Genomic DNA, 12,119 nt, shown 5'->3' with positions numbered 1-12,119 from the left:
TTTATTTTATTTATTTACTTATTTGTCTTCTGCCTTTATTATTTTTATAAATGGTTCAAGGTGGCAAACATATCCAACACACCTTCCACCTCTTATTTTCTCTCAACAAAAACACTGTGAGGTGGGTGGAGAAAGAGTGATTGGCCCAAAGTAGCCCAGCTGGCCTTCATGTCTAAGATGGGATTTGAATTCATGGTCTCCTGTTTCCATAGTTCATAATAGTTAAGTCATCAGGCTAGAAATCAGGAGACCGTGAGATATAGTGCTGTCTTAAACACAAAGTGACCTTGGGCTAGTCATTTTCTCTCAGCCTTAGGAATGAGGCAATGGCAAACAATTTCTGCAAAAATCTTGCAAAGAAAACTGCAGGGATTTGTTTAGGCAGTCTAAAAATTGGACATGAAAAATGGGAAGAGAAATCCATAATGTAGCCTTTTACACATGTTTGGTTGAATTCGTTATTTGCCTTTTACTATAGTTCTTTCTGCATCTCTTCTACCAGGACCATGGTAAAAATCATTAACATTCAATTCCCATTGAGTGATGTCTTAAAAAACTTTGATTGAGCTGGCTTTGTATAAGTTCTTTCTTATTCCACATTCTCTGTTGGGGGTGAAATTTAATATTGTTTTGTCCCTAAAGCCTATTTGACAGCTTAAAATTAAAAAGTGTGTTTCCTGCCTCAGAAGAGTTTGTGAAGCAACCTTTGTAGCTTCGTTGACAAGACCCTGCTCTTAGGAACTGAAAAGTCTTTAGAATTAGAAGTTCTGTGGTTGGAGGCAGATCTATGATGTTGTGAAATAGTAAAAATAGTAAATAGTAAAAATATTCCAAAAAGACAGATTGGACCTGGTAGCCCATGGTTACTGTGGTATTAATATCTTCATGATTAAAAGTGATCTGTTTATTCTGATTTTGTTTTGAGGATAACTATGGGGAAAGATTTAAAAAAAATAGTGTCTATCTAAGATAGATCCCACCTTAACTTATTTGTGGTCTTGAGGTAGCTGGCATGTCTCCCTGTTTTGAAGTTTTGTGCTTCCCAAATAGCTTGGCATGTATTTGGGGTGGATACAAAGTGGAAACCATTTTGTTCATCCCCAATATCTAGTGTTCAAAAAGATACTTCTATATATTATAGTTTTACCTATTTATTCAAAAGGAGAGACTACTAGAAACAGAACTTGAATTTCTGGTGCTTACGTGTCTGTGTGCTTCGCAAGTATTCTATAACAAAAACATATGTTCTTTAAAATGGCTGATAAGTATGGTCTCCGTGTGCTGTTGTGCAGGTGTTAGTCTGCTGTCCGCAAGACATTTCTGAAAATATGCAGAATGATCAGATATGTGTTTTAAGGACTACTTGAGAATGAGGAATATTTTTTCCAAATAGATGTTTTATTGCCAGATGCCCAAAAGAGACTATAAACTTTTGAAAAATGATAGTGCTTTTATGTCTTTTCAGAACTGACTATGTTTTATGGAGATTTGCCAATTCTACAACTTGATGTGTTGTAGGCAGAAATTCTTTTCAAGTCTCTACTGACTATGTTTTTTATACTGTCCTCCAGAAATCAATCAATAGAATATTAATTGTAGTTCCAGGAAAGAAATTTGAAACATCAAGTTTCTTTACATGGGTCAAACTAAGGGTTGAAAATGTTTAGAATACAGATAAGCAGTTTACAACTTTATTATAATTCAGAACAGTCCTAGTACAGATTTTATTTTATTTTTCCTACTTATAAAAGGCTTGTACAACAAACTTTAGAGATTGTTCCTAAACAATTATCTTCCAGAGATATGTAAGCAATATTAATGAATATGTCCACTAAAAATTAGTCAAATCTGTCAAACAGTCAAATTTACCCTTAGCAAAAACTTCATTGTTGCTCTTTATATTATCATTTGATTGTGAGTGGAATTAACAACTAAGTATTCCTGATCTTGTTAGGAGTTATTTGTAATGTATAGAAATAATAGATCAGTAGCCATATAGATAAAATAGTTCGGAATTTGCAGGGAGACTGGGTGAGGGGAAAGTAACAAAATGTCCACTGTGATGTTGTGATGTAAATTCTACCTACTATTATTTTATCTGTGCGTGTGATATCACAAGTATATAGAAAAGAACATATGCATTTCCCCATCATTGTAACTGTGAACATTTATAATAGGAACTGATATGTCTTATTTAGAAAATCCTCTTGTGTTTATTGATTAAAAATGTGTTTTCCAATCTTCCTTCAACTCACCTTTTTCCAACTTCCAGTTATGTGGATGGTATAATAATAATAATAATAATAGTAGTAGTAGTAGTAGTAGTAGTAGTAGTAGTAGTAGTAGTAGTAGTAGTAGTAGTAATAAGGTTGGAAGAGACCTTGGAGGTCATCGAGTCCAACCCCCTGCTCAGGCAGGAACCCTACACCATTTCAGACAAATGGCTGTCCAGTCTCTTCTTAAAAACTTCCAGTGTTGGAGCATTCACCGCTTCTGGAGGCAGGTTGTTCCACTGGTTAATTGTTCTAACTGTCAAGAAGTTTCTCCTTAGTTCTAAGTTGCTTCTCTCCTTGATCAGTTTCCATCCGTTGCTTCTCGTCCTGCCTTCAGGTCCCTTGGAGAATAGCTTGACTCCCTCTTCTTTGTGGCAGCCCCTGAGATATATAAATTATACCCTGAGGTATAATTTTCAGAATTACCATTGGCAGTGAGCATAATCTCAACATAATATGGAAGAAATCATATTGGATTTACAGTACTTTCAAAGAAACAGAAAAATACTATTTCATGTGATTAATTTTCTTATAACTTACTTTCTACATTTATCTTGCATATATGAATGCAAATAAGCAAGAACTTTCTTGAATCAAAGGAGTCAACATCCAAGATTCCGTTTCCAACAAATGGATAGCAGATGCTTTCCAAAAAGCCCATAAAAAAACAGCAATAGCTTACCTTTATAATAATAATGATGATGATGATGATGATGATGATGATGATGATGATGATGATGATGATGATGATGATGATGATGATAAAGTTGGAAGGGACCTTGGAGGTCATCTAGTCCAACCCCCTGCTCAGGCAGGAAACCCTATACCATTTTGGACAAATGGCTGTCCAGTTTCTTCTTAAAAACTTCCAGTGTTGTTGCATTCACCGCTTCTGGAGGCAGGTTGTTCCACTGGTTAATTGTTCTAACTGTCAGGAAGTTTCTCCTTAGTTCTAGGTTGCTTCTCTCCTTGATTAGTTTCCACCCGTTGCTCCTTGTCCTGCCTTCAGGTGCTTTGGAGAATAGCTTGACTCCCTCTTCTTTGTTAGTGCCCAGTACTAGTTATCAGAGACATCTTGTTTTTAGATTTTAATCCTCCTGATAAATCATTTTCATTATTGTCATATTTATCTGGACAGTATTGGTATCTGAAGCAGCAATATATTTAATGCAGTCTTTTATTATGGTGTTCCAGTTGGCAGCAAAACCTTTCCCAATTAAAGGAGGCTATCAATGGGACCATATGCAATTATACAGCTATTACCATGTCACTTTTGTATCTATCTGTTGTCAAGTAAATGTACAGTATGCTTTCTCATTTGTATTGCTGTTGTAATTCTTCTTTTATAACATCTTTAAAATTTGTCTCTTTTACCAATTTCCTCATTTCTGATTCAACCTTTCTCCACTTAAATACAGTAAAGAGTGTATATGATATATATGCCACTTGTGAGCTTGTGAACATAAGAAATTGCCCTGCAAGATAGAGAACCTTGTAAGAAAAACTCTCATTATATTTCCCATCATATTATATGGCAATGTTTTATATTAATTAGTTTACGCTTTATTAAAAAATGAGATACTATTTAGAGTTGTGTTGTAAAGAATACAGGCCATCCTCTTGGCTAAAAGCAAAACTATAATGTCAACAGTCCTTTTTTTGGCAATTTTGACATAAAAATTATTAATTTTGGGCAATATTATTTTTCTTGGAAAACAAAGATCATGGTTTGACATTCAGTCCCCATTGATTTAAAACAGATTTAAAACAGAGACATATGCACACCGAAAGAGCTTTCTATAGATTAGACTTGTATCACATGAATATTTAGTTGCAAAAATGAAAGAGGTTTAAATATACAACATTTACAGCCAAGGATGCACTGGAGAGGTTACACAGGAGCCCCTTATTTTGAAAAAATTAATCTTTTAATCTTGAAACCAAAGTGAAAGAGTGTGAAAATTAGTGCAAAGGAGGAATCACTGGGAGAAAAAAGGCATATACTGTAAGATCTTTATAAAGTTTCCACATCTATATTCCCAGCCCTATAAGATAAAATAATGACCAGAAAATGTTTGTTGAGCCTTTCAACTCTTGATTTCTGATATTTTAATGCAATAAAAATAAATGTTTTAGAAAGATATAAAACTTAATTATTACTGTCTCTTTTTTTATAAAATAGCATTAAATCTTAAATCCACATGGGAAAATGCAAAAACTATCCAAGTTGCAGTTGTAAATAATAGCTTAATATCTAGTATATTTTATTACCAAGTAAGTAAGTAAGAACTACCCTGAAAATAATCCTAGTTTTGGGGCGAGGTGCATGCCTAAAAATCAAGCTAGTGGGGGGGATGGAGCTACCCCACATGGTCCGCGCCCACTTACCAGGCCTCCCATGAATTTAAACCTGCCTCTCCTCTACTGCGATATCCCATGGGGTGCATTTCGCAGTCAGAGGCCTTTCTGGAAGGCCTCTGCAGCCGAGAACCGAGCTATGGATTCAATCCATAGCTCGGTTCTCAGCTGCATAGGCCTTCCAGAGAGGCCTCTAATTGCAAAATGCAGGCGGAGCTCCATTCTCAGCTGCAGAATGAAGCTGCTCTTTTGGCTGCAGAAGAAGTGGGCCGGGCTATTGGGGCCGCTGCTGCAAGGTGAGTAGAAAAAAACACCCCCTGAAAATAAGACCTGATACCTCTTTTGGAGGCAAAAAAAAAAAGTCCGGGTCTTATTTTCGGTGAAACACAGTACTATATTTATAAGTGTGCACACATAGAGAAATACAGGTAGTCCTTGAATTATGAGTGTAATGGAGCCTGTCCATTCCACTCATAACTCGAAAACTCATAGAGTAAATCTTGTATCTCAAACAAGATCACTTCCTTGCTCATTAAAACGCATGCGGCTCATTAAGCGAATATGAGGTATCTCAGGGTGGGGAAGGCCATGGAGGGCCTAGTGATGGAACAGACCCCCAAATCCTCCCCGACCCACTAAGATATCGCCTGCTTACCCCGCCTTCCTGCCGTGTCGGACTCACCTGGAAAAGATCCATCTCCTCTCTGCCGCATTTCCTGCAGCTGCCTGGATCTGAGACCGGGGGAGACTTGCACACATCCCCTCGCAGCCCAATCCAGGCTCTGGAGGTCTTTTCCAGGCCACTGCCACCCAGATTTGAGGCCAGGAAATGCTTTCATACCCCCTGCGGCCCGATCCGGGCTCCAGAAGCTTTTGGCAGGTTGCTGCTGCCCGGATTTGAGGCCAGGGAATGCTTTGGGGTGCGGAAGCATTCCCCGGTCTCAAATATGGGCGGTAGCAGCCTGGAAAACACCTCCGGAGCGTTGATTGGGCCACGGGGGGCACAGAAGCATTCCCTGGCCTTATATACTGGTGGCAGCGGCCTGGAAAAGGCCTCCGGAGCCCGTATCAGGCAATGGGGAGCACAGAAGTGTGTATCAGGTCTGGGTCACAGTGGCCTGGAAAAGACCTCTAGAGCCTGAATTCGGCTGCAGGGGGGACACGGAAGCATTCCCCGGTCTCAAATCCAGGCGGCAGCAGCCTGAAAAAGGCCTCCGGAACCCAGATTGGGCTGCAGAGGGTGTGGAAGCATTCCCCGGCCTCAGATCTGGGCCACAGCAGCCTGGAAAACACCTCCAGAGCCCCGATCCAACCTCCAGAGGCATGTGAAAGCATCCCCCAGCTTTGCTTCCATTCTCTGTTGCAGAAAATAGAGGCCTAAAGTACCATGAGATCACATGAGAACAGTAGTGTGCGATCTCGCCCCACTGATCTCACGTAATCTTGTGTTACTTTAGGTCTCCATTCTCTGCAAATGCACCAAAGGCCTGGAGCAGTCAAGAAAGCGAAGGATCTTGATCTTTGCAGGGTGAGTATTGAAGGCCTGGTGCCTAGGGAGACCTGGGCGGGGGTGGGGAGGAGGAAATAACCAGGGTGAATGTTGCAGAGTGACTGCGGTTGCTCATAAGGGCGAACGACTGCCGTGGTGCTGCAATATTTGTAACTTCAGGACTTGCTTGTAAGCACTAGGGGGCACTCACCATGTAACTTTGAACGAGCGTTAAGTGAACACTCGTAACTCGGGGATTACCTGTATAATGTAAGATATTGGAATAACAACATCTTACTAAAATATGGATAAAAAAATTGTTTCTTTGAGTTTTAATTTCTTTTAATTTTCTTATATAATTCAATATGCTTTAAAATGTGATTACCAATACTAAACCTCCCCTCTCCCCCAGCTTAACTAACTTCCTTGCCAGGTAAAATAAACAAGTTTTAAATGCTTTCTGAAAACAGCTTTCGGACTAACATAATTTTGGGTAATGTGATATTTGAGAAGACAAATGCTGTGATAGAAAAGGCGTATTTCCTGCATCCCACAAGATGGTTCTCTCTAGTCAATGAGACTCAATGTCATTCCTGCTGATCAAGATTGAACAAGTAGAGGCAAGTTCCTCCAGTAATCTGAACCCATGTCATGAAGGGCTTTCTAAATAAGAATTTCTGGAATTCCATCCAGAAATCAAAGTCCACTGCAACTCTTGAAGCAAAGATATAACATAGATTATTTTCACATTTGGATTATTCCACAATGTCAGTTTCTCATATGATTTGGAATGAAAATATCATTGCTTATACTACTAATAATCAAATGTGGCTGACAATTTTCAGGACTGGAAATCAAAATCTCTGTGTACTATACCTGAATGGAGTCTAGGACATTTAGACACCAACCTTTGGCCATGTCCGCTTTGCTCCCAGCCACCCACCTCAGCCAATTTACAGCCAGCTTTCCTCCTCCCTGGCCATCCCCTGACCATCCTCCATGGCCAATGGGTCCCTGGCCCTTCATCCCTCACCCTTTGTCCCTTCCCATTCTCCCAGACTCTGTTTGATCCAGGTCTTTGGCTGCACAGGACAAATAGGCCCCAGCCAATTGGAGGGGCAGACAGAAGCGGGGCAGCATGCAGTTGGTGATGGGCAGGGTGATCGCAGGGGCTGTGGGATGGGCAGCAAGCAATGCAAGATCTTTTTTTTAAGTGCTGTGACTGTTCCGCAAGTTTTTTTTAAAGGGGCTGCACTTTCCAAACAATTGGGTGGCTCCAGAGCTGTGGTTCTGACAGGTCATGCAGAGGGGGACAGGGCCCAAGTTATAAAAAGAGGATGTCAAAGGGGGGAGACAAGCAAGAGCATGTTGGGGGGTGACCAGGAAGTGACGGAGGGGCATCTCTAGGAGGCTTTGCAGAGTCCAACTCAGTTTGGCCAAACATTCAAGGAACTTTAGCCTGCCATAAAGATACTCTCATTAACTTATCTATGTCTATAAAGTATCTACAGTAAAAGGAATTGACATTGGAATCCCTCTTAAAATTTATATTACATCTAGATGTAATGTTTATTTTGATAATATTAATCTTAGTGGGAAGTTTAACTAGTCATATGAATCAGTAACAGGAATTAACACTGAAATCCCTCTTAAATTTTATATTACATCTTGATGTAATTTTATTTTGATAACATTAAGCTTAGTGGAAGGTTAAACCAACCAGTTATATCTACTGAAATAGACATATTTAATTCAACACTATTATATATTTTGAGTTACAATTCACCCAAGTATTTTAGTAAGTTTTTACAAATTTTAAATTGTAATCTCTTTTGGCATTCTATAGATAGAGTAACAAAGTAGACTTCTTCCAATTAATGGGATAACCAATATATAAGCCATTTTATTTATTACTTCAGTAAGCTTTGATAATGACATTGTATAGATAATAAAGAGAGCCACAATATCATCAGTGTTGAATGCACCATATCTTTAATATTTTGAGACTGAGTAATGAAAGAAGCCATTGATTCAAGAATCAATTTTCACTAAGGAAGTAAGGGACATCCTTATTAGTTCAATGAACAAAAGATGGTGGAACCCCATTCCTTGACATTTAATAGTCAGTCTGAGCCATAGCAAAGTCCTTTTCAGCATCAGTCTCAATTTAAATTCATAAAAAATAGGCATCTAACAATATCCATCTGATGATTGGTATTCTCTATATTGCCACAGATAAAATGGAATCCATTGTTATAATTGACTATCCAAATTGCAGATTTCCAGACCTTCATATTCTAGAGTACATTATAGATCAATAATTTAGCCATAGATAACATCTCAGTACATGATCAAAATTCAAATATTTACATCTACAATACTTGCCTCCACTAAACCATGGAGGTTTTCAGCATTCACATTCAACTTAAATTGGAAAATATGAAGGGATCAAGAAAAATATATTTCTCCTTTTGTAATCTTCCTCTGATTGTATGAATTTCAAAGATTTTACTAGATGGATTGATTTAGGGCAACATTTGTGGTCATTATTAAATCAAAATAGAGTAAAATGATGCTAAAGGATTATATATATTTAGTATATTTCAATTTTTTTAATATTTGAGGGTGTCTGAACAGAACAATGCCTATCATTCTGTAAAACTGTTGACTCTTTCATGTGACATAAAAAGGTATTGCACCTGAGTCTTTATTTTAATTTCAAACTGTGGCTGATAATTTCAAACTGTGTTTAGGTAAAAGTTTGTAAAAATAATTCCTAATAAGCATTAGGAGTGATCTAAGCATACAAAGATTAGGGGAAAGGGGGCACCCTGACCGCTAGACAGAATGAAACACGCTTCTTAGAGAGGGACCAATGAGGTAGAGAGGATTTTGTGCCATACTTCCTTTCTAACTTCAGAAATGCTACTCCACTGCCTTTTACATATTAGGCAATTGAAATTCAGAAAAATAGACGAGTTTTTTTCTTCATTTATCTTTACTAATTTCTTTCATGTTTCATTTCAGATAAAAACATCTGTTATTTGGGCTACTCCAAATGTTTCCTTTATAATCCCATTGTGGGTTATAATATTGGCAATACTTCTTGGACTACTGGTTCTGGCTATGTTGACCTTAGCTTTATGGAAGGTATGTTATATACTGGACCTAAAATAGAGAGGATGTTAACAGAACAAAATTGGAATTGGAGGGAGGAGAGAAAAGAATCTGGTCTTTTCATCAAAGCAGTTATAGATATATGAGACTGGTGTGTCATTTCTAATGGAGAGCAGACATGTTTGTGTTGCTAATCTTCAAAAAAAAAGCTTGTTTTCAAAGTCATACATTATTAAAGGCTAGGTATAAGTCAGATTGTAAGATCAGCTGCGATTCCCAAGACCTTTATATTTTGTCCAGCAAGTCAAGGTTTCTGCAGAATATGACAATGAAGCATCACTTTAATTGTCAAGAGCTTATCTTTTATAACATGTTTCAGGAAAACAAATATTGTTTTGTAAAACTGCATGTGATCTTATGTTAAAATTGGTAGAGTCTGTTTAATTTTTTACTACATCATTAAAGACTTGCAGTCATATCATATATGCAACCTATATACAATACATGATTGTATTCATGCTTGTCTTAAGAAATTAAACTTTTCTCAAAAGATTTTATTTTAACAAAGAAAATAAAGTGTTTCAGAGGGTCATGAATTTAGTTTAAAACTTGATTTTAATGATCTTTTGTATTAAATTCAAGTTTGATTTTTGTGCTGGATTATTCTAAATGTAATGTTATGCAGTTTCCTTAGACAGTAATCAAAAACTTCTGAGTAATATTCTGTCAAGAAGACATGATGGGTGAGATTTATCCTGTGCAGTGAGATACAGGTTATTCATGCCTGGCATTAGGTGCTGCTTCTGACATGCAAAGTAGAGAAATATTTTTTTAAAAAAAATGCATTCCATTCCATTCACCTGTCCTAGACTGAGTTGCTCAGAGCTATTCATCTAGGCAGATAATCCATTACTTAGACTGGCTCTTGCTCAGCATTAGGCTTTTATATGTCCCCTTGCTTATATTGTTGGAAAACAGATCAGTCACAGTACAACTTGATATGAAATAGCAATTCACCAACAATACACAGTAAAGACTCACCAGTTTTTTGATCTGCCTGTTAGAATGATTCATGGTCACAGTTATTTTTGATATTGAATACTTGGTTTTCACCATTATATCCTTTATAAAGCAATATATTCTCATAATCATTTCACATTGAGAGAATGAAAAATTGTAGAGAGCCTAACTCCCCAGTCTTAAATAATTGTACCAAAGTATCCTGTGTAGGTCTCATTCTGCAAAACTAACATCATTTCCAATTACTATAAGTGTCTGGATGTAGCTGCTAAAAAGGATATCCACAAGATTGAGATATAAATCCGGTTAATCTTATATTTTTATCATCTCTCTGTCATCAACTCAAGGCAATGAACATGCTTAATACTTCTGCCTCCTATTTTGTCTATAAAAACTTTGTGAGGTGGGTTGATTGAGAGGCCATGATTGGCCTAAAGTCCCCCAGCCAGCTTTTATGCCTAAGGGAGGCCTCTTCTTTCTAGGCCAGCATTATAACCATTATATCAAACCATCTTTCTTCCACAACACCAAACTTGTTCCAAGGTGACCCTTGTTATTTTAAATTCAATCATAGTCCATTTCTGAGATGTGCAACAGATTCTCAGTCAGGTCTACTCAAAAGTAAACACTGCTACATTCAGTTAATTTATTCCCTGATTTATTCTCAGATAAATTGAATGCTCTTGGGAATACATGATGTTATTGGAAAGTTTGTTTGTTTGTTTGTTTAATTCCTGTAGTTCTCCATCTCAGTCAATGACTCTGGGCAGCTTACAGTTCAAAAAATATATTACAGTTAAAACACCAAAATATTTTAAAACAATACAAAACAATAAAAACATTCAAAATAAATATACATAGCAGCCAAGATACTTGGCCACGTAGCAGTAAAACCAGGAAATGGGGACCTTGACATATTCAGCACCCCAGGATCAGGAACAGAATCAGATTTTTAGGGCCTTATGAAAGGCTAACAAGTTCTTATTGCTGTAGTGATAGGATTTCCACACAATAGGATTTTGTTATTGCTGTTTTATGTAGCCTTTCTATCAGTTACATAGCATTTGAATTAGTTTTCTACATGCAAAAAGCAGTTCTGACTTTAAGCTGGTTTGATATATTATCTTACTATTTTGGAAAAAAATATAATGTATCAAAATGGCTTAATTTCAAAAGTGCAGATGTTTTGAGTAGCAACTCCCTTTCCAATTATTATAAGAATTACAATATATCCAGAGATGCTCAGATTTGCATAGGCATATTTAGTCAGGTCCTAATGGTAGTCTGAAATTTGGAAAGATGATGTTATAGTAAGGATGGTTGGTTTTCCAATTTACTTATATTGTATTGTTTTGTTCCAGTGTGGGTTTTTTGACAGAGCCAGGCCTCCTAGAGATGACATGGCTGAAAAAGTGCATCTAACAAATGACAAGACTACTGATACATAGAAAATGAGTGTCCAGATCAAGAGTTGGGTTCATATTACCAGGAACCTTAATTTGGATCAAGATTGCCAAATAGCTGTAATTGGACCTATGCAAATATTCTTCATATTCAGAACATAGATGACAGAAAACACTACTGCCTCAGAATTGATGAGCAACCTTCCATCCAAAAAGAGCTAATGAAAAAGAATTCTTTCAGTTTTTCAGAACTGATTCTTAGTGAAATTACTGGGTACATTAAAAGCAGTCATAAATCCAAATGGAGCAGAGATGGAAAGCCAACAACATTTGGCACAGTGTTCAACTCTACTGTATATTGGCAAAATCTTGAGGCATCTCCCTAAGATTGGAACTTTTATAAACACTGACTCAGGGAGGCAAGCAATATTATGGGTAGTATTAAAGTACCTCCAGAAA

The 12,119-nt window shown here is 37.3% G+C and overlaps 1 protein-coding gene across 1 annotated transcript in view; it reads left to right on the top strand.

The window, feature by feature from the left end:
• Positions 1-11,865, top strand: part of ITGA8 (integrin subunit alpha 8) — a 129,903-nt gene extending 118,038 nt beyond the window's left edge. Inside the window, exons 29-30 of the mRNA XM_015811185.1 lie at positions 9,148-9,270; positions 11,619-11,865. Of these exons, the coding sequence (XP_015666671.1) occupies positions 9,148-9,270; positions 11,619-11,705 (210 nt within the window). The 3' untranslated portion in view covers positions 11,706-11,865. The remainder of the gene's footprint in view (positions 1-9,147; positions 9,271-11,618) is intronic.
• Positions 11,866-12,119: the final 254 nt, after the last annotated feature.

Source organism: Protobothrops mucrosquamatus, unplaced genomic scaffold (genome assembly GCF_001527695.2).
Source record: "Protobothrops mucrosquamatus isolate PMUCROS unplaced genomic scaffold, P.Mucros_1.0 scaffold33, whole genome shotgun sequence".
NCBI lineage: Eukaryota > Metazoa > Chordata > Lepidosauria > Squamata > Viperidae > Protobothrops > Protobothrops mucrosquamatus.
The sequence above is the reverse complement of the archived record's forward strand: the minus strand, read 5'-3'. Positions and strand labels throughout refer to the sequence as shown.